The sequence below is a fragment of the Branchiostoma belcheri genome, unplaced genomic scaffold (assembly GCF_001625305.1).
Source record: "Branchiostoma belcheri isolate BF01 breed outbred unplaced genomic scaffold, Haploidv18h27 scaffold52, whole genome shotgun sequence".
Classification (NCBI taxonomy): Eukaryota; Metazoa; Chordata; class Leptocardii; order Amphioxiformes; family Branchiostomatidae; genus Branchiostoma; species Branchiostoma belcheri.
In genome coordinates this window covers 2,168,892-2,196,879 of record NW_017804154.1, presented here as the reverse complement: position 1 = coordinate 2,196,879, position 27,988 = coordinate 2,168,892, and the positions used below count along the sequence as shown (strand labels likewise).

Below are 27,988 nucleotides of genomic sequence, written 5' to 3'. Positions count from 1 at the left end.
AACCTCTGACCTGGCCAATGACCTATTTTGTTGACGTCTGTCACCATAGTAACTGGTGTTGGGTTTGTAGCCACCTGTCACCATATTACATGTGTGTGAATGTGTTTGAGTAAGAATTAAAAGAGCAGGCCATATCCGAAGGTAAATATTATGCATTTCCTTTGCAAATGTTACTTTTCTACTCTTTTAAGAATGGTTACAGTTGAAGGCTACAGGGTTTATCGAGCCTTTTTGAAGACGATTCGTGACGGGCTTGATCGCAGCGGCGATTCCGGCGCAATACACGAGCACAGGCATATTGTACCGCCCCCCCCCGCGCACCACCACCCCCCCCCACCCCCGTGGGCTCGGGGTGCCCCGCGGGGCCCCGGTTTTTACAGATACCCTTTGTACGTCACCCACGTGAGTGAACTTTGAGGCCCTCACACTGTTTTTGTCTACAATATGATCACCCCTTCGCCTTCCCTTCCCAACGGTTCCGCCCACCTCGAAACTCAGATGAGTGACGTGTTCTGGTGTCGTCATCAGTTTACGTAGGGTAAGGTATTAATAATTAAACGTAAAGGCGACAGAACACACCGCCAATAAAACCATGTTGTTGTTGTTTTCAGTTATTTTATAGACTATACCCAATTAAGTAAACTGAAGCTTTCGTTTTTCGTCCTTCTCTAGTGTGCCCCGTTATATATTACCGCGTCGTTGTGAGACCCGTGACCCTGACCCTAGCAGGGCGAAAACATTCCCGCCATATCACGTGACTCTGGGATGGCCATGGTGTACTTCAACTTGGACCCGGCACAGAAAAAAGGACCCAATCTGACAGGGCGGGATTCTGGAACACAAGCTGGGACGTAAAGTCAGAGGTTCCGTAAGCCATGCCTTGAGAAGGTTGAAGACCCACCAACCTTGTCGATAAGAGCAGAGGTCCTTGAAAAGCCCGGAGTGAGTAGATGACATTTTTTTTTAAATTTAACCTTGTAAAACAGTCTGGTCTCCATTATTAATTCCGTAGCTTGTGTACAAAGCTGGCATGGGCCAAGTTATGCTACACCCATAAGGTGGTTATTAAACAGGTACTAATTGAGGCATAATTTGTATAGTATTTTCTCCAAGTATATTGTATGGTACACCATAGCTGCAACAGTCGCCGCGGCTAGGTACACCCAAGGACATTATACAGAAATGTCCTTGGTACACCATTGTGGCCAGTATGCAGCTGCATGTCTTCCACAAGTTCCACTATTGACGTATTGTCTTGTTTTAAATTCAAATGCAGAAGCACGGCGTGGTTCTTGTTATGGAAACATCAATGACCCAACCAACCTTGTCGATAAGAGCAGAGGTCCTCCCGGAGTGAGTAGATCATTTTTAATAACCTTGTAAAACAGTCTGGTCTCCATAATTCCATAGCTTGTGTACAAAGCCTGCATGGGCCAAGTTATGCTACACCCATAAGGTGGTTATTAAACAGGTGCTTATATTGAGGCATTGTATCATACAGTATATTGTATGGTACACCATAGCTGTGGCGACTGTTGCAGGGCTTCTCTTGCTTGCAGTCTTTTACGTTAGCCCTAGGCTAGGTACACCCAAGGACATTATACAGAAATGTCCTTGGTACACTATTGTGGCCAGTATGCAGCTATTGATGCATGTCTTCCACAAGTAATCCACTATTGTCTTGTTTTGAATTCAAGAGGGCCTGCAAGGGGTCTCGACAACGCTCTACGCTGGATTCGGAAACCTCTCGGTTACGATAAATTCCAATTGGCTACAACGCATTACGTGGAATTAAAATGGCGATTACACTCTACGCAACAATATTCGACCGGTCCGTCTATGCTCTACGTAGAATTAAAACGGCCAATTACACTCTACGAAAAAGGGTTTGCCGGCCCCATTCAAACGCAGAAGCACGGCATGGTTCTTGTTATGGAAACATCAGAGAAGATAGGATCAAATAGCGTGATTATGAGGACTCCCCTGATATGTATTCTGAGTTAAGTAACTTCATCTGGGTTTACCTGTAAACAAACGTCCGTGCCAGGTGTGCATCCCACTGACACATTGCAGCCAGTATAAACAATGATAATGAAAATGCTGTTTATTTGTGCATTCATGCCCATGTAGGGCTACACCAATTTGATTTCTTGGATAATGGATTTTTCTAGAAAAATAATGGAGCGGGCGGGCAAAAAAATAAAAAATACAGGCCTAGGCATCCTATCATGGCCCAAAATGGTACGATAGGAGCCATGAAGTCAACACACCAGGCTGGTTCAAAATTTAAACATTGAATTTTGAACTTTTAATGATACCACTGCATTGAAAGATGGAATAACTGTAACAACTAGGAAGAAAAGGACTGCTTTCAACTATTCAGGGCAAAAACCTGGTTATCCAGCTGTTGTAACTACATTTGTACATAAAACAAATCACATTCGCGAATCTCAATACTTCGCGATGGAGCGGTCATCGTGAATACTGTAAAAATAAAACCACCACCATCATTTCAAGATTTACAGTAGCTATTATGGCTAGGTATTTTGACCTTAATTCTTTATTTTCTTTTATTTTCAGCACTATTTGACATCAATCTAAAGGAAGGCCAGGTGAGAGAAATTCAGCATTCAGTATCAATATAACGGCATGATAGCCAAATGGATCGACGCGGCCTCAGGGCGTGTGTTCTACAACTTGGGTAAGGCAGTGACCAAATGGCCGGCTCCTTTCATTCTACTGCCTCTCGTCGCGTCAGGACTTCTCGGATACTTTGGGCTGATTGGACTCGTTGTAGACGATCAGTTCGCCCCAGACACTGCAGAAACGTTCCCAACCTTGTTAGCGTTAAAAGATGTCGGATTTTTTGGTTCCGGCGACGCCATGACCGAAGTCATCATCCAGTCTAAAGACGGCGGCGACACCCTTTTCAGAGATGATGTAGTTGAAGAGGTACTACGGCTCCACCGCGAGCTGACAACTGCAAATACAACGTCAGGAGAAACGTTCTCTACTCTTTGTATCCGTGACCCCTTTACTACTGAATGTGTACTGAGTGGAGTTCTGCAGCTCATGATAACAGCCGGCTCAGGATCCGCACTTCGTGCCATGAACCTGACCTATCCTTACTACAACCCAAACAGAGCAGATGGTGACCTCGGCATGTATTTTGGAAGTGAGCTTGGAGGGGTAGAAATTAGCAAAGACAGCAGTGCCATTTTATCCAGCAAGGCTCTCCATCTAACCTACAACGTACAGGCAAATTTGAGCCAATGGATTGACACATTTCGTCAGACATGCTCGGGATTCGAGTCGGAAAGCATCAAAGTAAACTACATCGCTTTAACATGGATGGAAGACGAAGTGGGCACTTTACCAGCAAGAGTGGCCCCGTACATAGTGGTGGTGGTCGGAACATTGATTCTGTTCTCTGTCGTGTCGTGTATGACGCTGGACTGGGTCCTGACCAAGCCGTGGTTGGCTGTGATGGGCGTGTTGTCGGTGGTTCTGGCTATTGCCTCCTCTATGGGAGCCTTGCTTCTGGGAGGACAATCCTTCCCTGCACTAAACGCATCGATACCCTTCCTGCTTCTAGGTATGAATACACACCTCTACCAACTAAATGTCTAACCTATGGTGTAACCTGGGTTTGCGGAAAAGGCTCACAATACATGTTAGATTTTTCAGGCATGAGTTTAAAAGAGCCATTTTTCATGTAACAGTTGATCAAGACAGTATCATTTATTTGAAACCAAACCCCATGCACACCCTTTGGAGCACAGAAAGGATAGCCTGCAAAGTATCCCTAGCCCTTCCCTCCATAAAGCCAAAAGCCTGGCAGGTAGCCTGCAGGCTGGCCAGCCTTTTCCGCAAACCCAGTGTAACCTAATGTAAGAACATGGAAAACGTTTGTTTTTTTCGCAAAGTTTGTTTTTTGGCTTAGGGACAGGGAAATTACTTACACACATATTTTGATCACTCTAAAATATTTTTTAAAATGCACTGTCACATTACATCATATATGATGTCCTTAATAATAACTAGTAGATGATATGACACCGATACTAGTCTAATGCCTAAACGCACATGTATTATATATCATTACAACAATTAGTAGTGATGATTTTATTCAATTTCATTTACAAAAATCCTTAAGACATTTACCCTTTCTTTTTTTATTGGAGTAATTGATTTCATTAGTGTCCTTATCGTATAGGAATCGGGGTGGATGACATGTTTGTCTTGATCGCCGCCTGGCGGAAGTGTGACGAAAGACTTCCGGTGCAGGAGCGCATGGGCCGTGCGATGTCCGACGCGGGGGTGTCCATCAGCATCACGTCCATCACCGACTGCCTCGCGTTCACCGCCGGCATCACCAGCGTCTTCCCGTCCGTACGGTCCTTCTGCATCTACGCTGCCATGGGGGTCGCCTTTGATTTCCTCTATCAGGTACGTTATGTATGTATAATAATAATATTAGAGAGTCATCACTTTGTCCATGGATTTCTTCTTTGATGTACAGTAAAGATGAATGGATCAGAAAATGTACCCCAGTCATTCACTATGGTGAGGCCGGGGATACAGACGTACCCATGTGTGGGACCAAATTCTCCCCGCTGCAGTGCCACCTAGTGGTGGGAAAATATTGCAAATTGAGGCATTGTTACCCTAAAGAAAGTAGCAAATGGATTTCCAAAACGTCTATAATATGTGCTCTCGGTTGTTTATCAAAGAATTTTATGATCAGTTCTACAAACTGTCCTGCTATAGAATATGGAAATCATAATGCATCTTATGTTTGTAGTACTCTGTTCATGCATTGCTTTAACTTTTTTTCCGCTTATAGATCACCTTCTTCGCTGCCTTCATGTCCCTGACCGGGCGCCGAGAGCGGGCCAACCGTCACTGCCTCACCTGCCGGCCCGTCCTGCCCAAATCGGAGGCACACGACAAGAGCGCTGCCTATCGACTCTGTTGTGCAGCAGGCGTGTCCAGGCAGGAGGGCATGTTTGACAACCCCTCATCAGAGGAGTTCAACAAAGATCCGCTGTTAAACAGGTTATTGTACAATAACCTTGTTCCATTCATTTTGAAACCCTCGTCAAAAGTGGTCATAATTCTTTTGTATGCTGCTTATCTGGGAGTAGCAATCTGGGGGTGCCTTCAAGTCCGTATAGGCATTACGAACCAACGGTTGGTAGCGGAAGACTCATACGTCCGTGGATATTATGATGCAGTGGATACGCACTTTCAAACATATGGCCGTAAAGTAGATATCTTTATATCAGAACCCCAGGAGTATTGGACATTAGACGTGCAACAGGCTGTCTTAGATAAACTACAAGCTTTCGACCAAAGCCAGTATTTCCACGACACATCAGAGACTGGAGGGGTCTGGTTGCTAGACTATCTCCGTTTTCTGAATCAGACTGGCAACTCTATTGCTGCCAAAAACAAAACGTTATTTTTGCAAATCCTAAACGGTCAGTTTCTGCCAACGGTTGGACGGCAGTATCTTAGATCTGTGAATATTACAAACATTACCACTGGTATAACCGCGTCACGGTTCTTTGTTGTACCAAAGAACATGATAACTCCAAGCGAGCGAGGGAGAGCCATGATGACAGAAGCTCGTAGTATCGCAGATCGCGAGCCTTTAAGAATGAAGGCATACAGCTATGACTTCTTTCAGTTAGACCATCTCGACGCTATCCCTCCAAGCTCGGTACAGACGGCGGGCATTGCCGTAGCGATCATGTTTGTAGTGTGCTTCCTCTTGATTCCGCACTGGGCCGCTCCTTTCCTCGCCACCTTGGCTCTGGCGTCCATCAACGTGGGCCTTTTGGGGTACATGACTTTATGGGGGGTAAATCTCGACATCATCTCTTTAGTGTCTATTGTCATCTGTGTCGGTTTCTCCGTGGATTTCTTCGCACACATGAACTACACTTACGTCACTTCCAAAGCCGCAACGCCTGAGGAAAAAATCACAGAGACTATGCGAGCCGTCGGCATGCCTATACTGCAATCCTCTCTTTCCACCATCCTGGGCATATCAGTTCTCGCTTTTTTTCCAGCCTATCTTTTTCGGACGTTGTTCAAGACCGTTTTCCTGGTCATGGTCTTTGGTGCGGCTCATGGACTGGTCATCTTACCTATTCTGCTGACCAGCCTGCGGCCCTGTGCATCTGCGGATCAAAAAAATTGTGAACGGGGGGGCGCACCACCTGACGTGGCTGAAGGCCACATAATGCTGAAGTCAGATTTCCAAACCGAGATTCCACCAGAGAGTCTCTCAATTCCACCAGAGAGACTTAAAATTTTAAACAGTCTTAGGGAAACAATATTATGATATAAAAGACAACAAAGCACAAAATAGTTGAAAAATTTAATAATGGGGACTACCTGCGTATATTGTTGGTATAAATTTTTTATTTTCGTTAACCGAAACAGCCCGGCCAGGCCCCGGTGTGGAAATGGAGAGGAGAACACAGCAGTGTATGGTTCAGCCTATAAACAGAGTCACTCCCCGTCCCTTCTACTCAAGGCCTGTTTCAGTTAGTCCATATATGTTGGGAAGTGCTACAGTTATGACCACCCATGCGAAGTTATTGTACATGTACGTGTGTTCCCAGAAGTAGGTTGACGTGTATCAGGTATATATGATCAACGGCAAAAGAAGTTGTGAATTCAGGGGAAGTATCTTTCCTGGTGTTTGCAACTTCTGCTGCAAATGATGTCCTAGCAACACTACCTCTTAAGGCTGTATAGAAAAGCCTAAAGCAGTGACAACACGTCTTACATTCCACCAAAGCCTGTGGTGAATGTTGCTATCAGATTTCAGTTCCAATCAATGATATCACAGTCATGACTTACATGTACCATATTTGTTCACAACTACTTTGCACTTTCACCATCATGGAACAATGAGAATGTCTACTTTTCTGTTGAGTTGCTTTACTTATTTATTTATTTATTACAATTAACCACATACATATGTACATGGAGGGCATGGTGGAACAGGTGCACCTAAGTGCACCTTAGTGAGCCTTTCAGAAATCATCAGAGAAAGCTATAAAGGTCTCTATTCTGAGTTGCTTTAAGCTGTTTTCATGTCAAGTTGTACTCCCACGCAGCGCTGTCCTCCAGTAGAGTCATCCACACCTGGTTGAACTGCTCCTGACTGGAACACTCCTGGAAGGTAGGCAGTGCGATCTCGTTAAAGCAGGTGTGGGACTCGATGCCGCGCACCCCCGGGTCCACGCGCACCTTGATCTGGTCCATGCTGAGTAGGTTGCTTCCTGTTACGAAGCGGAGGAACTTTCTGCAGACGTCTTCGTTGGAGCCATGCAGGAACGACGTCAGCATGGAGAAGACCCTGGGCCCCTCCCCGCGCTGACTCTGACTGGTCAGTTCCAGCTTACCAATGATGTTGTTTGCGGTTGGCTGCAGAGATGAATACAAGGCGTGGATGTCCTCCGTGGTCACCTGTTTAAAAATGTCGGCACTGGCTTCTTCAAAACCTGATGCAATGCCCAAAATGGCGGCCTTTGGTTCCTCAAACACCTTGAACTCTGCCACGCGATGGAAGATCTCCGGAAAATCCTCAAACGTTGGAATCGTCTGAGTCTCACAGTTGATGAGAAAGTCTCTCAGCTCTGTCTTCTTGGACATGAAGTTTTCTGGCGTGTAGTTGTCAAACTGGGATTTGAGCAGGGTTCTCTCTGTTTCTGTGAGTGTGTTGAGGAAGGCCTCCTCGAGAGCTGACTTGGTAGGTTTCTTGTCCAGAATGTGCAAAGTGATCACCTGAAGAAAGACACAAAATAACACTGTGTCTCTTGCTCCATGCCTTTCAATACAAGTTTTTATCACCACCATACTTGTCCCTACAGAGTAGTTTCTAGTACCACTAGTGCTGCAGGTATAAATTTTGAGTGTCTTCTCCCAGTCAGGTATGGGTATGAATGTATAACATCACACTGTCACTGTACAAAGAATAAACACAATTACAATTAGTCCTACCTCTGAGATGACATCCACAGGATAGTGTCCGACCAGCACGTAACAGTGGCACAGCGCCCTCCCCACGGCCTCCCAGTACCGCTGGTTATACTCGGGGGTGGAGATCGGCAGGCGAACGTCCGCTCCAGCCGTGGACTTCTGCTTCACGGCCTCCCAGAAGATAGTGAACATCTCCCTGCTGACCCCCTTCACATCCACCGATGGCTCACCCTGCAGGAGTACAGGGAGAAGTCAGCTTTGCCGCAAGTCAGCATAAACATCAACTATGAGGTAGAGGTTATGCCCGTCTGATGTTGCATGATTGTGGCAACATTAACAGTTGACGGCCAGTTACAACCCTGGCAAAGTAGTGTTCTTCTCTGATACTCCCTTTTCAATGCAAATACATGTACTTGTGTGGCTGTCTTAAAAAATAATGATTACTAAAGTAGAACATACATTTTCAAACAGCTTTAGGAAGATGGAAATGACTTCCAAAAGGTACTTTGTATATGTATATGTATAAAAGGTCTGTTTTTGCAGTTGTTGTAGTATTCTTCTCTATCATAGACACATACATCTACTGTAGACATGACCTGTAAACCTACCAGTCAGTACCTTTCGTGGAACTGTTCCTACCTTGAAGGTGACCCTGATCTGATGTGTCCAGGTTCTCCTGTCTGTGTCTGAGTACAGACCTATGACGTCTGCGTGGATGGAGTCCCGGCTCACCGTGACGCTGTGTTTGTGGTAACCTTGGTTCATGGCCAGCTGCTGTCTCAAGCTGTCCAGCAATGCTGTCCCTCCACGGGCTGTACTGTCTGCAGCTGAAGCACCTGGGGCTGTACTCCTATGAGAGAACAGACACTCAGTTCATTAATTTATGTCTGCAGGGACTTATTTCCATTTTGGCAGTTTAGGACAGAAATATAATAAATTGGGTGCATGTTACAAAAACATGTAGAGCATTAAAGAATGGTCAGGAGTCAGGACAACCCATAAGCCAGCTGGCAAGACTGGCAGAGGATCGCCCGGGAGTGGAGACCTCTTGTTGAAAGTTATATTGCTCCTACGGCTGACACAGGACAGCTATGGGACTGGTGAGGTGAGGTGATATTAGACCTCATGATCTGGGACTTCAAATCTATTTCTAGATATGGATTGCAACAGTACATAACCAACCTGAGTGGAGGCCGAGTTAGACGGCCAAACCGAGAGGAGACATCTTCAACTGTCTCATCTGGCACAGGATAGTCAACTCTTCTGAGAACTAGGGGAGGATGAAACAGAAACAATAATCTGTATGGTGTCATAAACAGCTATGATTATGAAATCATGCTTAACCCTTGCTTTCTTTTTGAGTACCATGAAAGCAACACAAAATTAGTTTAATTGTGAAAGATATCTATGGGACAATATTCAATAGTTTGAGTGAGTCTTGCAAACCAAGAAAGGTACGAGCAGTTCCAGACCTACCTCTGCACATGCTACAGATGGGACTGGCACCAGTGTTGACATACGTGCACCTGTGACACACCCACGTCATTCTGTCTCCTTCATCTGGAATGGGGGAAGATTTTTTTAGGAAGTTACACCTTTTGCCACTATCACTACAATCCTACAATTTTCTATCACCACTGTCATCACAGCTATGAATATGGAAGTAGCATATAACTCCAAAGGTAAGAAAAATGATACTCATCTTGATGTAGATGTAACAGTTTCTATCTCATATACTGACAAAAATGTACTGACAAAAAGATTTCACGTATACATGCCAGTGCATTGAGTACTGCATATTGGAGAACATGACATCAGGATATGCCTACGGGTCCCTAACCCCGTACCTGCAGTGTTATCTGTGATACTGTCCTCTGGGGCACTGTTGTACTCATCCCCACTATCCTCAGGAGACTGGTCAGAGGCTACAGTCTCCCTTTCAGGCTCTGGTACCGCTGACTCTGGCCGCAGTGCTGAAATGCAAGTTGTAGTAAAACCTATTAACACACTTGATGTAAGATGAACTCTTTATGCAAAATTTTATCCCAATTTTACCAGCAAAGGTTACTTGTAATGCAATTAGCAGAATCAACAATTCATTAGAGACAGACTTCAAACCATGTATAAAGTTACCATGGTGATGATACATACCTATGTTCTGAAGAGTTGAGCCAAAGCCAGGAGGGTTACCTATGAAACTGGTGTCTCTACTGTCTGTAACACAAAGAGATGTAACATGTAAAAATAACTGACAATGGTAAAATGTGGGTGTATTATAACATCTTTTCACTTTCATGCCCCAGCAAAAATATTTCGAAACATTTATCCAAAATATCTGTTCAAATGCTGCCTTGCACTTCATCTTTCAAATGTTTGTCTGAATGACCTGAATATTTAGCAATTATTTACGTGGGACCAAGATGAATTGACCTTATTTATTGCTAGAACTTCTTTGAACTTACCCCCAGTCATTCCTGAAAATATTCTCAACTGTAGCCTTGCAATCCTCAGCTGTAGTCTTGCAAAATCCATCTATGTTCAGTGGCTTCAGCAAATACAGCTACACAAAAAGCTACTCCACTCTATGTAGAACATGTACTATATAGTAACCCAATAGGAAAGGAGCATTATACTGATATTATTACTGTGCCTAAAAAGCGACCTCTTGCAACATGATAACCAATAAATGAGTCATTTCCTACCCGAATATGAGACATCCCATGGGATAAAATCTAGACAACAAATGATTATCAGGCTCAGCTACCATGTGCCAACATCTTTTTAAAACAGTTTATGTCTTCAACAGATCTTTCTGAAGATCACAAAGTCGTACAAATACAAAACATGACATCAGTGCCTTAAAGTATGAAGTAAAAGATAGCGGCATCGTATGTAAAACACTTACTGTAACACATCTCACAGTGGTGACGCCATTCTTCATTCAGGTATGTGCACTGCACACAGGGCCAGAGAGCACTCTCACCTACAATACAAAATCACTTTTTATGATTTTCCCTAAGCTTGCCTTTGCAAACTTTTAGCTCCACATGGTTCTTGTTTATTTTTTATATCATATCTTGAGAGAAGTACAGGAATCAATCTAAAATCACCTTGAAATGAGAAGCCACTACTTGGCTAATATATAAGTAGTCCTCTAAAATATAATTAAAAATTTTTGATAAAAAGTATTGTTAAAAAGGTATGGGTTGGAGTGTTTGGTGTACATGTTTTTATCATGTTCCTGCCATTGAGCTGAAAGTTAGGATGGTTGCATTTCCTTGATGAGATTAAACCTGACAGATCACCTGCCAGTCAATGCCAAACCAAGAAACAGTTGGCCAACCACAAGCCACACTGTGGTGAACCGATTCCAGTGGGACTTTTTATGGAGGCATCATCTGTCACTCAAGTAACACAGTCAGGCATCAAGGATATCATAGCCCATATTTCCTGTTTCATGAGTCATAATTATGTACAAATGATGCAAATGTAGTATAATATGTATGACTGAATCCTAGTATGTCAACTAGTCTAATTGAAGCCATAGTTAAAAAAATACTAAATGTAATCATTCTATTCCATGACTTCCATGATTGACCATGAAAGTTTGCCACCAGTTATCATGTCCATACCTGCCACATCCCCTGTGTCCTGTGTGCTGTCTGTAGGCATGGCTGACTCCGGGTCCTCCAGAGGTCTGGGGAGGTCTTCTGGTGCACCCAAGTCAGGAGATGGAACATCCTGTTGGACAAAGTGTTTAGAAAATATCAGTATTTTTATTTTCAAACCCACAAAGTACAAACTTTTTTGCCAGCTTTCATATCTGTAAAGTCAAAATAAAGTTAATTGTCCCACCTGCAGATGAAGAGATGCCATGCCATCTATCAACCCATCCACACCTCCATCCTGTCCTGCTGTGCCCTCCTGTCCAGTTCTCACCCCCTCACCACCCTCAGCCTCAGCACCACCACCTTTGGCCACACCACCACCAGCTGCTGATGCATACTCATCACTGGGGGGAAGAGCCACCTTCTCATCACCAGTATCATCCTTCTGTCCCGATGACGTGGGAGTCTCCTGGGGGATGCCAGCTTCCCTGTCCTCCTCACCATCAGGCACATTACTACTCCCATCTTCTGTGACACTCCTATCCTCTGATGTAGGCACTTCAGGTTTTTTAACTTCTTCAAGGCCTGTTGAGTCCCTGTCTTCATTTATCTCACCTTCACCGTAAACAACAAAGTCACTAAGATCAGGGGATGCCCTCCCACTTTCATCTTCAGCATCTCTTTTTCCATCCCCTGGGAGTTCATGTGGTGAAGGAGAATCTGATGACTGCCTATCCCCCTGTGTAGCACCATCTACAGGAGATGACTCTGTGGCACCAGCACCTGTGTCTCCTATTGTTGGGTATAAAGGCACACGAGGTCGTGTACCAGGTTCTTGAGCAGCATCAGAGGGGTATGCAGGGTAATTTTGCGGTACAGGAGGTACGCCTGTGCCTGTAAACCCTGTAGGCGGCTGTGGCCCAGGGTATGACACCGGTGGTGGTGTAGCTGATGTAGGTGGCTGTGGGCCAGGGTACGACACTGGTGGTGCTGGAGCTGGTGTAGGTGGCTGTGGCCCAGGGTATGACACCAGTGGTGGTGTAGCTGGTGTAGATGGCTGTGGCCCTGGGTACAAAACCGGTGGTGGAGGAGCTGATGGTGCTGGTGGATGTGGTGGTCGTTGTGTGTAGTTCACAGGTGGAACAGTAGGGGGCACTGGTCTAGGGGTTGGTGCAGTCACCTGTTGTGGAAGGCCTTGCTGAGCTGTCCTTGGCTCTGTAAAGAGGGATAAAGAGTCCATATATTAAATAATGTGACATTTTCTTGATCTATAAAGATCATATTATGCGAAAGGTTTGGAAAAGAAAACTTGTAATTGTACATTTGCCCATCTTCATTCTTGTACTCTAGAATGATCATCTACACAAAAGATTAATAAAACATAGAAACAGCAAAAAAGTAGTAAAGATTACTATATTATACTACATGAACAGAATAAAGTGACTTTGAAAGTGGATACAAGCATTAACAAATTTACTGATTTGTCTGTAGTGGTTCATCTTTAACTTATTTCATTGATACTGATGTTTCTGTTTGTATTATTTTGCTTCTGTCCACAACTTTTCATTTTGTCTAATGTCTGTATAATTGGCAGACATGGGATTAATCAGTAATTTGCAGATGAACCACAGATGAATGGATTCTTTTATCAAGAAAAGTTCAGCAATGATTGATGTGATATGGACTTGATCAATTTGGATTGACTAGTTGAGAAAACAACAGCACCTAGCAGAGGTGCTGACGGTATAACTACTGCAGGCTGTACTGCAGTATAAGGTGGAGGGGGCTCCGGTACCGGGGTGTAGGGTGGTGGGGTTGGACAAGACTCAGGCACCTCTAAGTCTAACAACAAAAACAACATGTGATAACACCTGTACTGCAGGCACTGTCAAATCAACAGTTTCAATGTGTTTCTGCCAACAACTAGAGAAATACAGACGATACATGTAGAAGTAAATTGTAGCTAGAATTTTAAAGTAAAACATGTCCTTATTTTGAGGATGGCTGGGTGATATCATTAGACATGATACACATTGGTTTGTCAAACAAGATCAAAGTACACTTTTTACCACATGTACCACTATTAGTCCGATCTAGACTTTTTAATGAGAAATTTCTATTTAGATATTAAATAGTGAAATACTGTATATCAGTATACATGAGATGACCTGACCTTGTTGATACTGGTATTGATGTTGCTGTGCCCTGGCCCGGGCCAACTGCTCATACCTGAGGAAGACAGAAACATAATCATACATGTTATACTGAGACTCTGTCTGATCATGGTATAAATCTATTGATACCTGGTAATCTTTCACAACAAAAAGTCCCAGGGATATCCCTGTAGCAAGCTAATATTAGAATGTATGAAACAATCTTAACACAATCATGCACTTGTGAATTCTTTCTCTCAATTTACCTTCTAGCTTCTGGCTGCCTATCCCCATATCCAATACAGATTTGGTGCTTCAGGAAGGAGAAACTTAAAACATCATTACATCCACTATGAGTTAGACCCAAATTGTACAGGAGTATTGCAAGACATCTCTTACCTAATCTTTAAGCTTTCTTTCAGTCTCTCAGCCTCCTGAATGGCCTTCATGCCAGCTGGAGATCTCATGGAGAACAAGGGCACCACCAGCTCCGGTTGTTGTTCCTAGAAATTAATCATAAAGAAAAAAGGAATTAATCCATTTAAACTATTTCAAAATCTCTCTACTTAACGTTTATGCATGTTCTTGAACTTAAAAAGAAGTTGGTTATATTGGGGAGGAGTGGGTGCACTGTATCAATGAAATGAAATGAAAAACAGCAAGATCCCTAACCATCATGAGTACAGTGGTACAGTTTTCATCTGCTTCCAAAGGTCATACATGTATAGACACTAGAATGCTATACTATAAGATGCATTCTTAACTTCTGAAGAGTCTACCTGTATAGAAAACCAAGGAGGATATAACACCCTTGATAAAACTAAGGAATTAAGCTATGAAATTACAGAACTTGAGAAAACTGCGAAAAGTTACCTTCTTCTTCCTGTACTCCTGTGTGCAGCACACCTTGTGCAGAAGGTTCAGGTAGCGCATGTAGTACACAAACGCCTTCTCCTCATCTCCCTCCTGTCCAGCTGCCTCCGCAGCTGCAAACAGCTTCTTGGCTGTTTCTGCATGCCTTGACATGAATAACGTTACAGATATAAAAACACATAAAAAAACACTTTGAAAACATGTCGATCCTACAACTATTCCAAGCCTTAGTATCATAGCCAACAAGAAACTTGTGATTGTAATGGAAAGGAGAATGGTCATCTTGTCAATATGCCTGAGTCCTAGCTTCTGATATTCCAAATGAAATCATCCTTTGGATTTTTAAGATCATGCTTTTAAATATTTATTTTTAATTATACATGTATGTCCAATGTGATACAATGTGTAATTTAGTTAGTAGGCTGGAAAACACTCTTGCAATAAACCTTTGCAAATAAATTTAAGGTTAATGAAAAACTTAATGATGATGAATACAACATACTTGAGTATCCAGCCTCCAGCCTGGAACTCCACATCTGCCAGTTTGTGAAGCGAGTCAAAGTCGTTGGCCAGGTACAGCGTCTTCTTGGGCTGCTGGGCCATGCTGTCTCCGTGCACCTTAAACTGTACCACCCATGACTGGGAGGAGTCCTGGGCAAAAGAGACTGATGAAGAGTCATCTGGCACATTTAGCGGAGGTAGATTGGAATTTGGCATCGTCCTCTGTGTTCGAGGCATTATCTTCATGACCTGAGAGTAGGAAGGAAAATCTCCAGGCAGCTCTTCACTGTACTTGTAGATACAACATGTATCGATGCTCTTCCCATAGATGCTATCATGTACTGTTACACATATAACTCTTAAGTAACCCTGCAGTCATTCTTGTGATGATTTGCCTACACAAAAATTCCTTAAGCCTTCTGGATTATGGTCTTTCTGAGTCATTGGTAATCCCATGGACAGTTTCATTGGCAAATTGGGGGACAAATTTTTACAGGTTTTCATTCCAATAGCATGACACTTGGTACTACATGTAGTATAAATGAAACCTTAAGATCTTATCTATAAACCAATTTCTAAAATATACATGGACATTTTACAGTCACAAGATGTTTTATTTATTGCTTTCTAATGCTACTAGAAGCTTCCCTACCTCAGCTGTCCCAAATGGACACTTCTGCTAACCTCTTTGCTTTACCCTAATGACGTGGTATGAAGGGCAGAATATCACATGAGTGATGACCTAACACACTACAGGTCCCCTGACAATTAAGTCGCATAACAGTTGTCATGGCAACATCACATTAAATACAACAGCTGGGACTCCTCAAACAAAAGCCCAAAATACTGGCAGTCATTCATTCATACATACAGCTGTCACTTGTGGCATTACATCTTGATGTATCACTCAGTTTGTGAGATAAGATTATTAAGAAGCTGGAAACTTTACAACCAGGATTTTGGTAAGATGTTAGATCATAGCAATTTCATTCATGGTACCTGTATGTTAAACACCAATGTCTGGTGCTTCAGGATAGAGTCAATGCCATTTTTGAAATATGATGTTTTAGACCCATAACAGTTCATGCCTGGTACAGGGTTGTACTGTCACGCAATCTTCCCCTATCAAATTATGATGTCATACACGTAACAGGTGATGAATAATTGATAACGTGCTTCATGTCAAATCCCATTTTTTCAACACATTGCCCAAACTCTTAAAAACAACTCCATGCAAATGTAACGTAATACATGTAATTACCCATATGATTTTTGAAAGGTTACATTCAAAAGTAAGTCACATGACAGAAGTGGCATAGTTTACTGTTAGGATTTGTTTTTACACAGGCATGTGCTAAATAAAAGGCCTAAAATCACCGGTGTATTTGTACCGAGGACATTGTATCACAGTTAACAGGCCCACGTCGACGTTTTGGAGCGGCGAAAAAGCGGTCTGATTTCACATTTACCTGAACAGCGAGCGGCAAACACGGTGACAAGATCTCTCACAAAGTTCTGATCAGTTTGAACTTTCAACACAGCTTCACTTCCGGGTTGGTGCAACGACTGACGTCATCGCATCGTCCACAAAAATCATGTAAACCGCCAAAATTATTCAAGTTCCTAGCTGCAATTATGTGCGTGACACAGTATATTACTATAATCTAAAAAGGGCAAGTATTTCATCCAGTGTATGATGACGAAAATGCTATTTTGGTCAACCACATCATCGGTCATTGACCTTGGTTGACCTCGTAACCTATGACACGAGGTGTTGCTAACTTGCGATGACCTACATGTGACTGTGTGGAAGAAGCTAAAAGGTTGTTTGAGAACCTCCTTGCCTTGAGAAAATCTTCACACCCTACGTGGAAGATTTCCTGTTGCGGTCTGAAAGTAACGCCATTGCCGTCGGAGGTAATTTTGTTTTTTCTCTGCTATAAAAACTAAAGTATTGTGTGGTGCACGGTGGCCAGGTAAAATGGGGAGGGGCGTAAAGTCACAACTTTTGGAGCTGGGGTACCTTGAACCACAAGAAACGTTTGACTTCTTCCTTGACTTGACATACGTATTGGCTTAGCCATGTGCATGAGTTTTCAACCTATTGTGTCGTCATGTTTGATTATCGTACTTTCACTTTTTTTCAGGTCCATCCACAAGTCATGGGGGTCTTTAGGCGGGGCATTGCTGGAGTCACCACCTACTATGTAGGGCTCCAGTGCTACTTGGTCTATCACCTGAAAACAGCACCACCTAACAACGTGCAGCCAAACTGGGGCGATGGCAGCAAGGGCATGTTTCACTCAGGGATGGAACCCGTGTCTGCCAAACCTAAGGTAAGACAGGCTGGTCATACAGACTGTAAAACATTCAGTAGGATCAGCTTTTATGAAGAATTAGCAATGCCTTTAGGTATGTCTTCATGTTGTTGTTTCTTTTCCAGTTGGAAAGTGCCACCCAAGAGTCCAGGGAGCCCATGGTACAAGCTGTCCTCAGCCTGTACCAGTCCAAGCCATCACTGGGAGCGATGGAGTTCTATGCCCCTGAAGCTACAGTCGAAGATCCCTGCTTCCTCTTCAAGGGGAAGAGAGAGATAGCAGCAGCCTGGTACAACATGGTCAAGTTTATCCCCACATCAGAAACACTCAGCTACAAAGTGGACCATTCTGAAGACTGGGTTCGTATCACAGTGAACCAGAAGTACTGCCTTCGTGGCACCGGACTCGACATCACCCTACCTTCTGTTGCCTACCTGACATTGACTAGGACTGATGAGGGGAAAGAGCTCATCATAAACCACACAGATGAGTGGTACGGAAAACCACTGCTGGAGAGAAGTAATCACTTTGGGTTTGAGCTGATAGGCACGACAGCTCGGGTGTTCCGAAGGGTACATGGCTGGATCGTGACTAGATACAGCTGTGCACCCAATGTTAGAGAACTGTAAATTTGCTGTATTTTGCTATATAATCGATTCATAGACACAGGTATGTAAATAAATGGATAATGTTATAGTTTTGATCATGCATTATGGAATGGTCTCAAATAGGAAATCTAATAGTTTCTTACGCATTATCTGATTTATTGTCTGTTGTTCTACATCCTGCAGCTGTACAAGACTATTTTCTCCTTGCTAAAGAATTGTTGAAATAAACAGCAAAGAATGAAGTACTATCAGAGTGGAGTGTCATCTGCATTTATTCAGACCTTGTAAGGGTAATACACTTGAACTGAAAAGCACAATTCTTCACATGACAGAACTTAATGGATTTGTGTGAGTCAATACCCCACAACATTGATTGTTTCCAAGTTACCACCCTTAAGACGTTGCAGCATGAGAATGGCAGATAAACCCAGACAAAAACAAGAACACCTCCCCCCATGAAAATAAATGGATTGTCCCAGATACTAGTACTGAAGACCACAGTGTAAACTGAGACAAAACAAGTTCTTCTTTGGTACTCTCAAATGTGCCTCAGACAGTTTGTATTCCTTGATGTTCTTTGTTGTTGAAACAACTTACATGGATTCCTATTTACCAACAAATGTGATGCTAATGCAACCCATGACACGTGCTAATTGCATTGGACTGCCAGTTATTGGTACATTAAGTGAGAGAACACCAATGTACAAATAGGCAGTGAACAATTCTTGAGAAGTACAAGGCCAACATTCATACAACTATATTCAAGAACAATTCATAGGGCACAACTTTTATTAAACATGATGCAGTTTTATCTTGTTCACAGGTAAGGGAATTCATATCTAAAAATAAGTCCAAGATTGTGATGCAGTTGCTTTCATTTCAGGCACATAAAACAACACAAAAGCTACTACAAGCAAATCATACAAGTACAAGGGGGTTTCAAGTTACAAAAGCAAATACAAAGCCAGTAAGTCAACATGTTTTGCTGTGGACTGTGTTCAGTACTGGTACCCATGTCAAGTTTACTGGCAAGCAGACCATGCCTGAGACATGAGTTAGCACACCAATATTGCTTGAAACAATGCAGAGGACATTTCAATTTGGCTGGAACAGGAAGGAGGCAAGTTTCAACACTTTCACACACAGGTCCAGGTCTGTCTCCAGACTCTTTCACCTTCTCCAATGCAACAGTATTTCAATCCAATGGTTTCAAGTGTGTTGAGCACTGATGCAATTTCTTGGACATAAATATTTTGTGGGTTTCACAAAATGAAACACAAACGAGCAGTGGCCCCTGAAAGTTGACTTAGCTGCAACAGAAATCCTGTTGTTATTCAGGAAAGTACAAAACAGCTATTACCACACATTTGTTTTCTACACAATCACAGCTTGAACCTTTCATGACTAAGGGCACTGGACCTGCAGTTTGACCAGCTCAGCACTTCAGCAGTTGTTAACTTGCCTCCCTCCAGCACGGCATACAAAATGTTTGGCCAGTACCGCCAGGGACTCAGATGTTCACGTTTCCTTTTCACTGTTGAACCTGGTCAGCTTCTGGCTGTTCTTTCATGTGCTTGCAGAGATGTTAATCATTGAAATCCGTCACCAATCAAATTCACGGCCAGTGCAGAGTGTGCATCCCTCTGGACAGCACTGTTACGATATTTTTTACTCTTTTATATCAGTTAATATTGAATAAATAATACACATTTGGTTCTGGTAAGTACAACTCTGTCTTTCCGCGATAAGGATGCACACAGTGCAAATGGCCATGTTCTGTGTGGTGGTGAAGTCGTTGATACTGTAGCCAATTATTGCAGAGAGTCATCATCACGTATACTCAAGGTTCCTACTTAACGTCCTCTAATTTTTTGTAAAAAAAAGTCATAAATGAGTACTGATACTAAATCTGATGCTCTTTGGTTTCTAATTTTTGTAGAGCTCCTGAGTTGGCTGTTTTCAATGATCAAGAGGAAAAGATGCAATATACCAAATGTGGATCATAAGCAGGTACTCCTGCCTTATCACAAGAGCTGACTGGTAGCAATTTCCTAGTTTAAATCAGTGGTGGTGATGGGAGGTCAGATTTATTCCTTTGACATGAGAGCATCAAGAATTTCATCAAATTTTTTGTTACTGTATGTCTCTTGCTTCGGTACAAATGGCAGTGTCCATGAGTAACAACTAATCTGTTTTAAATCATCTCACTGCTCACAATACAAAAAGTTCTCTAGTCTTGCCAAACCCTCACACAGAGCAACTTTTGTACAAGAACAATCATCCAATATTCCCAAAGTCTACTGGAAGACTGCATGCAATACTCTGGACTGGATTGTTACTAACATAAAATGCTTCAGATTTCTTTGAATTGGGAACCATGTTGAGAACTTTCTGCAACAATGCAGCACAATAGGATTGCAACTGGACAGACTTGTCAAAACTGAATTTTATAGTAACAAACTCCCATGGGAGCGTGATGTCATCCAAGTATGTCCACGTCAAGAGATTCCTCCTCCTCTTCTTTTACCCTCTGCAAATTAAGGACCTGGAAGGAAGGAAGAGTAGAACCAGTTGTCATCTCTGGAACACCAGCAATGTTCAATCTACTAAACCTAAGAAACATTCACACTTCATGATAATAAGAGACCCTTATAAGATATATTGAATTACAATATATTGAAATCGCTAGGCTTGTTCCTTTTTGATGTAACCATGACTATGACAAAGAAAAAAAGGCAATGTTTATTTGGAACATATATTGACTACATACCTCCTCTTTGCCAAAAAACCCACTTCTTTTTTCCTTCATGGCCTGTCTGTGTTCTTTCTTCTGTCTCTGTCTCAGGGCTTTCAGCTGGTTTCTTCTTTCACGAGATTGTCTCTATAAGTAGGACAAGCATGAACTTTAGGGCTTTCCTATTACACAAAGGAAATAAACAAGCCTTAAGGTTAGTTAGTTCTCCATGTTGCCTTAAACAGAACCGACCATTTTAAGTGCTTTTTCAGTTTCATAAAGCTTAACAATTGGACTACAGCAAACTGTAACCACGCTACAGCTACAGCAAACTGTAACCAAGTTGTAGGAAGCATGTTAATACAAACTGACCTTTGATTCCTTTGTCTTCTCGGCCTGTGTCATGGTGTGCACATGCCCATCGCTGGAGCTGCTGCAGCCACTGCTGCTGGACTCACTGCAGCTGCTGGAGGACGAGCTGCAGTCTTTACTTCTCTTGTCTATACATGTCTTCACAAAGTTCCGAACCTGCTGCAGCTTCGCATCATCTATTTCATCTAGATCTGCATCAGAGAGAGGGGGAGTAAGTGTGAGGTATGATAGGACTGATGTATGACTGTTTGTCAAGGTTTTTATCTTTAAGAGAAGTGTCTCGAACTGTTAAGACTGGTTTTCTGATGTATTGTGTTGGGTTCAGAGCACAAGACTTGTGTGTTGGATTAACCTGTTTGCAAGCCTTAAAGCCAACATCTAACATCATTGTAGAAGTTGGTAGTTATAACTTGCAGTATTTTTCTGGCACCACTGGTAATAAGACCTTCAGGCAACAAAGACATTGCAGGAAGACCTGCTTGTGGTGCAACTGGAACCATCACACAACTGTTGTTGTATAGAGAGCCTCTATAGTAGGCAGTAATTCAAAGATTCAAGTCAAGATCACTTGAAACTACTCTGTTTGTATAGCTTGGAGGATAGATAAGCTATTATATAAAATATACAGTTCCAAACCCACTGAAACTGCAAGTTGCTCCAGGAACATTTTTAGTGGTTTATTCTCTGTAAGGCATGACCATCAATGTATATTCTGTAAATCCACCAGCAGAACAACTCTGAAGAGAAAGTGGCGTTGAGAAGTCTCACCTATGACAAACTCGCTGTCTGTGGGATGTATTTTGGCATCTGGACTGATGATTCGTATCACCTCCAGTTGTTCCCGGAGCCCCATGCTGTTACTGATCACATGACTCAGGTTCTCCACCACACTGATCTGCTCTTCATCTGACATGTCCGTCCTGCGGGAGAGATTGATTTGATTTATTGAGATTGTAACAATACAATACACGTGGAACAAAGGCAGCTGTTGCTGGTGTTGTGTTCCACGCATAGAACAAATACAGGACAGACAATACTCATTTTCACTTGAGTTAAGTGAGGAAAGTCGTGTTAAGTGCCTTTTTTCCCCAAGGGCACAAGATCAGTGGCATGTCAGGACTCGAACCCGGGACCTCTTGGTTCTGAGTCGGGCACTCTGCCGTTAGGCCACATGATCCCAGGATGGAAAAAACATTATCAGGGGTACGGTAGTTGGTGGACTACAATATACAATTACTGAAACCCCAAAAATTGCCACAAAGTTGTAACTTCAACGGTGTACGTACATTAGTGGCATCACAATTCAAGATATCTTCAAGATCAAGTAGCAGAAATTGTTAGCTGGTGTGTTACGCTGAAAGGCAGTTATACCGGCTATACAGATACAGATACAGAGCATGCATAAAAACTTGTCACGATTAAGTTAACACCCTACTACCTACCATGGGACATTGTCCAGGTGTTTTCTCTTCTTCTTGGGAGGGCTGGGTGGATTTGGTAGGCTAGGGATGCTCTCTGCTTTGTTGTCATTACTCTGTGTTACACTCACGTTGTTTGCCACTTGTAGGTCAAGGTCACTGTCTGACAACTCAAAGGTGCTCAGAGAAACATGGTCTGAGAAGGAGAAAACAGGCAACTGTAAATGAACAAGATGGCCACTAATTTCTAAGCTTCATGTCTAGTGCAAGAATAAGAGTCATTCAAAATTGTCTGCTTCCTTGCATTACAATTGGTATCTAAAGAATTTTAAACATACTGACAGGAATATTTAATTCATGTCATTCAAATACACATGAATGCTTTGTAATGACAGTATCTGAATATTAATGTATAAAATCCTCTACACTCACCTGTTGCATTTCCATCCTCGAGAAGATTCAGGATGGATGTATTAAGGTAGTCTGACTCGGACCCACTAAAGAAGTTATCGGAGATGCCGCCGACATCGATGATGGTGTCCTCGTCCGCGTCGTACTCTGAGCTGGCCACGGAGGTGGAGCAGGACGCACTGTTACCAGTCGACAGGTTTCTTCTGTATTCCTGAGTCACCTGCTTCTCCTGTTTAACTCTGCACAGGCAAAATGGATATCATCATAAATCACAAATACTGCATATGAACAGTCAGTGACTTCATGAGAATACCTGTACTTGTACCAGTCAAGAAATCAGAGATTTCAGACTTCTGGGAGGTATGCTTCCGGAATTCCCTCTGCTAGCTCCCAGCCAGATTCTGAGACCTGTGACCTCCTGTCATTCTGCCTGTCATTCATCTTCCTTCCACCCATGTGCTGTCAACCTACTCTGTCCAGGCAAATGGACATACAAACCAACAACTCAGCCACCCAAAACAATACCTCCATACCTGTAAGTTATCAGGAAACAGGAATACCCCCACTGCAATCATGAACACATTAGAAAAGAGAGAGACTTTACCTTTCTATTTCTGCTTCTATTGCCTGGATATCAGCATCCAGGTCCCCTGTGTCCAGGTACTTGTGGTACACATGAGGGGCTGTCTCTGGTTCTCTGGATGGCAGCTGGGAGCCCCAAGGGCTGAAAATTAACATAGATATGCATATGAAAACAAAGTCCTTGCAATTGAACCACAAGTACATTGTATAGCAAAATGGAAACACAACACTTAAAAACTGGCAGAGGTTCATCAATATATCAGCATCCTCAATATCGTTATCTCTAAGTAATATGGTCAAATCAATAGGAAAGACATAAGAATATACGTATATTAGTTTGAGTTAATCTTTACCATGTTAAACTTAACAGGCAAACATTGGTTAAGCGATTTGTGAGAAATGCCAAGTGTGTACTGGATAGTACAAGTTACGGGTCAATGAATACACAACTGTGGTGGACAGCCACTCCTTTCACAACAACTATCTCATCAACAAGGGTAATTATCCAATTAAACTGGCCCATACATTCGAAACTGAAACTTGCTTTTAACAAAAGGGCTCATTTCCATACAAAAGAATCCCTCAATCTAAATAATTACCACAAAATGAGCTGTGACAAACAAGCTGTTTTTTCCATCAATCTAGAACAATTAGGTTACCATGGCAATGACAAGCCACCACTGACCAGTCACAACAACCCAGCCATGCTTAACCTTCTCCCTGCTGCCTAACCCTGGAACCAAGGCGAATCTGCTGTCAAAAGGTTAACTCAGCAGGGAGAAGGTTCATTACCCACATCATTAACACATTCATGAATCCTTTCAATGGTAATGTGAGTTATAAAAACTTTGAAGAAGTTCTAATGCTACTGATGAGAGAATTTGATCTCTTAATAGTCTTATGCAGGTCTTTTGTAACCATTTCTACAAACTTGCATTCTTTTACTTTTAGGAGCTTACATCTCACCAAGGAGAACTTAAGAAACACTTAAGAGTCTAAAAGATAAAGGAAAAACCTTTTATGGGTTGCAATTATTTTTTCTTGCCATAGTTATTTTTGTTTGTCTTTTACACCTTTTTCATGGCATTTATTCCCCACATACTAGTTCCACAACATACTAACCAAGCAGGGAGACACAAGGGATCTGTTGATATTTAAATTAATGAATGAAAACATTGAAATGCAAATGTCTGACCACCAGTGGAATGCTTGTGAGAGTCACACAAAACCCACGCAGCCATTGGTAGATTATTGGGCCACCGTGTGCCAACTTCAGTTTGCAGTCAAGTCATGTTAACTAGTATCTTGGCTACACATCAACGACATGTGTACACACACAACTCCAGTCTCCAGTGACCAAAGGTATGTTCTAGCCAGTGCATATCCTTAAATAACTACTTGTCCACATCACCAACCCATGACAATTTCAGCTCAAAATGGCAATATAAATATAATGGAGGTGCAAATTAATATGGTACATGTATCTTCAATTGACCAGAATATATTAACCTTTAGCACCCTGAATTTGCTGTTTGCCCACCAATTCTCTATTCGTAAGGAAGTGGCCAAGCAGCAGGGAGAAGGTTAAACTGTATTGTGACAAAACCAAGTATAACTAATGACCATGTGAAAACTTGTGTTCAGATATAATTTATACAGCAGAAAAGACAATTTTGGTAAAAACGTCCTGTTCCTGTAGCAAAATAAATACACTGAGGAAGAAGGCGAGATTTGAGCTCCAGAGAAACGCCACATACATCATTATTTGCATATTTGTGTATCAAAATTTACTTATTTTCTTACTAGACCACATGCAAGTAATTTGGATGCAAGGTGAATGGTATGGCAACTTGGGAGGGGGGCGTAGTAAGCTGTTTTTCAAATCAATGAAAATATCTAAAATGATCATATCCCCAAAATTTTTACTGAACAACTCTCCATCGTTTTGCCGTAACAGAATCTAACTGAATATACCAGAATGACGTAAGGCAGAGAGGGGGTCAGAAGGATTCTCGCTATCCGTGTTGAATATGCTGTTCCATGTGTAAGCAGCGGTCTCCATGTGTGAATCATGTGCTAACATATTTCTGCCGGGCTGTCGCCATTTTATCCGGATGCCAGCCGGCGACTTCCTCTTTTCTCGCCGAAAACACATCACATGGACACACTGTTCCAGAAAACGAATCTGTGAGGTACATACCTTGCCACAGCAGTCGTTAAGGTCGGCTCCATGAGCATTTTGCGTCTTGTTTTGAGTTAACACTGGCTTCGGAAGAAAATGTGCCCGCGTCCTGGCAAGCGCCGCTCAGAGCGCGTTGCAGGAATACCGAGTCGCGGCTTTGGGTTTCCCTGTCTGGCCTCTCCTCACGTTCACCCTCAGCAGGAGAATATCAAAGGCAGTCAGGAAACACAAGGGCAAAACCTTCTGCCATTTGCATATAGAAACCACGACAATGTTGCCTGAATCTTTACAATTCCGGCAACAAATTCCTAACAGGCTGGCAAAAATTCACGCCCGAATATTCAACGTGGAACAAAGAAACCGGAAGTACTATTAATATCGTTCCCGGGAAAATAGAGTCACGTGGAACAGCAGCGAGAAAACGCGAGAGCTTTACTGTAAAGACATAGGAATGAAATCTCGCAGTTGGCAGTCATGTGATCAAACTACGTGAGTTAGGTAGGAGAACTTTTCACTTCCGGGGTTACTGGCGCTCCTGCCTCCTGTGCTGTGATTGGTTAGTCGCAGAAATATTCTGCAATCTGATTGGTCAGAGGAAGACCACAGCTGTAAAATCCCCCGGATGTGCCACCTCTACACTTTCCAAGATGGGTGAGTAAAGAGTAGAAGTTTTCTCTCCTCTGTAGTTTTCCGTTTTGTCCGGGAACTGGGTAGTCTTTCATCATCAAAATGCTAGATAGTTGTAGTTAAAGGCGTAAGGGACGAGCTGAGTGAGTATGAAAGCTGTGTGCATTCTCTGCTTTTCGCTAGAGGATGGCAAGTGTGGTCTTGCATGGTGGAAGAAGTTGGTGGGAGTATCCCCTTGAGCCGACTTTCCAGCTAACGTTAGATGTTGTGCACGACACAACCTAAAACTGACTCTTTCATATCTATATTTGGTAGAATACAGGCCTGAAAAAATGGAAGCCGTCGTCGCTCTATAAGTTGAGACTCAGAGGGCCTAAATATTATGGGATTTGCGTGACGCGGACCCTGCATTTTTCCTGATCAGTGAGGCATGTCCTCGCTTCTCAGGAGGAAAATTTGCGTGTGAGAACTTGGGTCGTAACAACTGAGGTGAATTAATTTGCATGTTTCTCAGTTGTAAAACGTGTGTTTTTTTTTTTTTCAGCCGTGCCCACTTCTGTGTCTTTCCTACTGGCATCCACCCTGTGTATCCTGCTATTTGCAGGTAAGGGCAATTAAAAAGTTCCACGCATACAATGTACAATGAATGATACACCAAATTTTATGTGATCCTGTGATGTAGATACATGTACCGTGATAAGAGAGGTAACCACATGCCAAAGCATTCCAATTCCAATGTAATCTGCAGTTTGTATTCTGTCCTTCCACATTACCACATAAAGTAACACACTACTGACTCACTAGTCAAGGCAAAGAACATGAAGCTATTTAAAGTTTTATGAAGGGATTGTCGCAAATCTACAGGTATCCTCTGTTCTTCTTATAACATGTATATCATCATCTCCCCAGGAATGCAGATGTACAAGGTCCAGCTGGCCTCCAAGGAATGGATGACCATCCTCGGAGGTTTCCTGGGCTCCAATCTCTTCATCTTTGTCCTTACCGTATCCTTTGGACATGACTAAAAGCTATTGAATCTGTGATGTAAGGTTTGATGCACAGCTGTAGCTCTATGACATGCTATAGAATATGTCCAATTTTGTGGTAGTTTGAACAGCTTAATACTTCTGATCTCAATTATGAAATATCTGTAACTGACTCAAGTTCAGTATTACTGTAAGAGTAGCTATCCAGAAGAGTGTGTTAACTTGTGTAGAGTAAGGTCTTACAATTATCTCATAGAATTATCAAAATTGTATAATTTAAGAATTCTATGTTATCTGTGAAAAGTGTAGTGCATATGAAAGTGAAAGTGGAAATATGTTCTGACCTATCAACAAATTCTGAATGGTAAGATCTGAAGGGGTTTCAGACTATACAAAAGCTAATTTTTCTGTGTTGAAGAGACATATAGTTTTGCATCACTTCTACTTGCATGTATCCTTCACTTAACTTTACCAGGCCACAAGCAACTTTGAAAGTTGGCTTTTTGGGCGTGGCTTCCAGGCCAAGGTGTTCCCTGAGGGTAAGGTCCAAGATTTGGTATTTCTACTACGGTAGTCTTTATCTTAATCTTTAACTTAAGGCATGCCCCCCCCCC

The 27,988-nt window shown here is 42.5% G+C and overlaps 5 protein-coding genes across 10 annotated transcripts in view; 3 read left to right on the top strand and 2 right to left on the bottom strand.

Annotated features, from left to right (window-relative positions):
• Nucleotides 1-643: 643 nt before the first annotated feature.
• LOC109480755 (patched domain-containing protein 3-like) lies at nt 644-6,392 on the top strand. 2 transcript variants are annotated; one of them, XM_019783038.1, is made up of 5 exons: nt 644-942; nt 1,277-1,353; nt 2,581-3,595; nt 4,217-4,449; nt 4,847-6,392. In XM_019783038.1, the coding sequence occupies exons 3-5, from the start codon at nt 2,650-2,652 to the stop codon at nt 6,350-6,352; spliced, it is 2,685 nt and encodes an 894-aa protein (XP_019638597.1). In that variant the 5' UTR covers nt 644-942; nt 1,277-1,353; nt 2,581-2,649; the 3' UTR covers nt 6,353-6,392. The 2 variants fall into 2 exon arrangements, with proteins under 2 accessions (XP_019638597.1, XP_019638599.1); XM_019783040.1 differs by lacking the exon at nt 1,277-1,353.
• On the bottom strand, nt 6,361-16,789 carry LOC109480754. 2 transcript variants are annotated; one of them, XM_019783036.1, is made up of 16 exons: nt 16,606-16,789; nt 15,138-15,286; nt 14,636-14,780; nt 14,162-14,265; nt 13,783-13,838; nt 13,335-13,451; nt 11,857-12,824; nt 11,634-11,742; nt 10,907-10,984; nt 10,153-10,215; nt 9,849-9,974; nt 9,478-9,561; nt 9,184-9,271; nt 8,641-8,851; nt 8,023-8,232; nt 6,361-7,806 (listed from the first exon to the last, which is right to left on the bottom strand). In XM_019783036.1, exons 2-16 carry the CDS (start codon nt 15,236-15,238, stop codon nt 7,111-7,113), a joined length of 3,156 nt encoding a protein of 1,051 aa, XP_019638595.1. In that variant the 5' UTR covers nt 15,239-15,286; nt 16,606-16,789; the 3' UTR covers nt 6,361-7,110. The 2 variants fall into 2 exon arrangements, with proteins under 2 accessions (XP_019638595.1, XP_019638596.1); XM_019783037.1 differs by lacking the exon at nt 13,335-13,451 and having other exon boundaries at nt 6,362-7,806.
• A 95-nt stretch (nt 16,790-16,884) lies between these two features.
• On the top strand, nt 16,885-18,311 carry LOC109480757. Of its 2 annotated transcripts, none has more exons than XM_019783043.1 (3): nt 16,885-17,053; nt 17,284-17,472; nt 17,580-18,311. In XM_019783043.1, the coding sequence occupies exons 2-3, from the start codon at nt 17,299-17,301 to the stop codon at nt 18,081-18,083; spliced, it is 678 nt and encodes a 225-aa protein (XP_019638602.1). In that variant the 5' UTR covers nt 16,885-17,053; nt 17,284-17,298; the 3' UTR covers nt 18,084-18,311. The 2 variants fall into 2 exon arrangements, with proteins under 2 accessions (XP_019638602.1, XP_019638603.1); XM_019783044.1 differs by having other exon boundaries at nt 16,918-16,959.
• A 522-nt stretch (nt 18,312-18,833) lies between these two features.
• Nucleotides 18,834-26,154, bottom strand: LOC109480756 (protein FAM199X-B-like). 2 transcript variants are annotated; one of them, XM_019783041.1, is made up of 8 exons: nt 25,780-26,154; nt 23,602-23,721; nt 23,019-23,236; nt 22,611-22,782; nt 21,937-22,088; nt 21,169-21,359; nt 20,833-20,943; nt 18,834-20,607 (listed from the first exon to the last, which is right to left on the bottom strand). In XM_019783041.1, exons 1-8 carry the CDS (start codon nt 25,815-25,817, stop codon nt 20,542-20,544), a joined length of 1,068 nt encoding a protein of 355 aa, XP_019638600.1. In that variant the 5' UTR covers nt 25,818-26,154; the 3' UTR covers nt 18,834-20,541. The 2 variants fall into 2 exon arrangements, with proteins under 2 accessions (XP_019638600.1, XP_019638601.1); XM_019783042.1 differs by lacking the exon at nt 20,833-20,943.
• Nucleotides 26,155-26,352: 198 nt separating this feature from the next.
• The window catches only part of LOC109480758 (keratinocyte-associated protein 2-like), a 3,794-nt gene continuing 2,158 nt past the window's right edge, over nt 26,353-27,988 (top strand). Inside the window, exons 1-4 of one of the 2 annotated variants that reach the window (XM_019783045.1) lie at nt 26,353-26,412; nt 26,933-26,992; nt 27,298-27,392; nt 27,850-27,913. In XM_019783045.1, coding sequence (XP_019638604.1) covers nt 26,409-26,412; nt 26,933-26,992; nt 27,298-27,392; nt 27,850-27,913 — 223 coding nt within the window. In that variant the 5' untranslated portion in view covers nt 26,353-26,408. Of the gene's footprint in view, nt 26,413-26,435; nt 26,532-26,932; nt 26,993-27,297; nt 27,393-27,849; nt 27,914-27,988 lie in introns of those variants that run through there. The other variant, XM_019783046.1, reaches the window with a different exon arrangement.

Coding starts and splice junctions, on each gene's coding strand:
- LOC109480755 (XM_019783040.1), top strand. CDS start 2,650: ATGATAGCCAAATGGATCGACGCGGCCTCAGGGCGTGTGTTCTACAAC. Junction 3,596..4,216: donor GATACCCTTCCTGCTTCTAG/GTATGAATACAC, acceptor CTTATCGTATAG/GAATCGGGGTGGATGACATG. Junction 4,450..4,846: donor CCTTTGATTTCCTCTATCAG/GTACGTTATGTA, acceptor TTCCGCTTATAG/ATCACCTTCTTCGCTGCCTT.
- LOC109480754 (XM_019783036.1), bottom strand. CDS start 15,238: ATGGCCCAGCAGCCCAAGAAGACGCTGTACCTGGCCAACGACTTTGAC. Junction 9,562..9,848: donor TATCACAGATAACACTGCAG/GTACGGGGTTAG, acceptor CCCCCATTCCAG/ATGAAGGAGACAGAATGACG. Junction 9,272..9,477: donor CATCTGTAGCATGTGCAGAG/GTAGGTCTGGAA, acceptor ATCCTCCCCTAG/TTCTCAGAAGAGTTGACTAT.
- LOC109480757 (XM_019783043.1), top strand. CDS start 17,299: ATGGGGGTCTTTAGGCGGGGCATTGCTGGAGTCACCACCTACTATGTA. Junction 17,473..17,579: donor CCGTGTCTGCCAAACCTAAG/GTAAGACAGGCT, acceptor TTTCTTTTCCAG/TTGGAAAGTGCCACCCAAGA.
- LOC109480756 (XM_019783041.1), bottom strand. CDS start 25,817: ATGCTCATGGAGCCGACCTTAACGACTGCTGTGGCAAG. Junction 23,237..23,601: donor ATAGAAGCAGAAATAGAAAG/GTAAAGTCTCTC, acceptor TTGCCTGTGCAG/AGTTAAACAGGAGAAGCAGG. Junction 22,783..23,018: donor CGAGGATGGAAATGCAACAG/GTGAGTGTAGAG, acceptor TCTCCTTCTCAG/ACCATGTTTCTCTGAGCACC.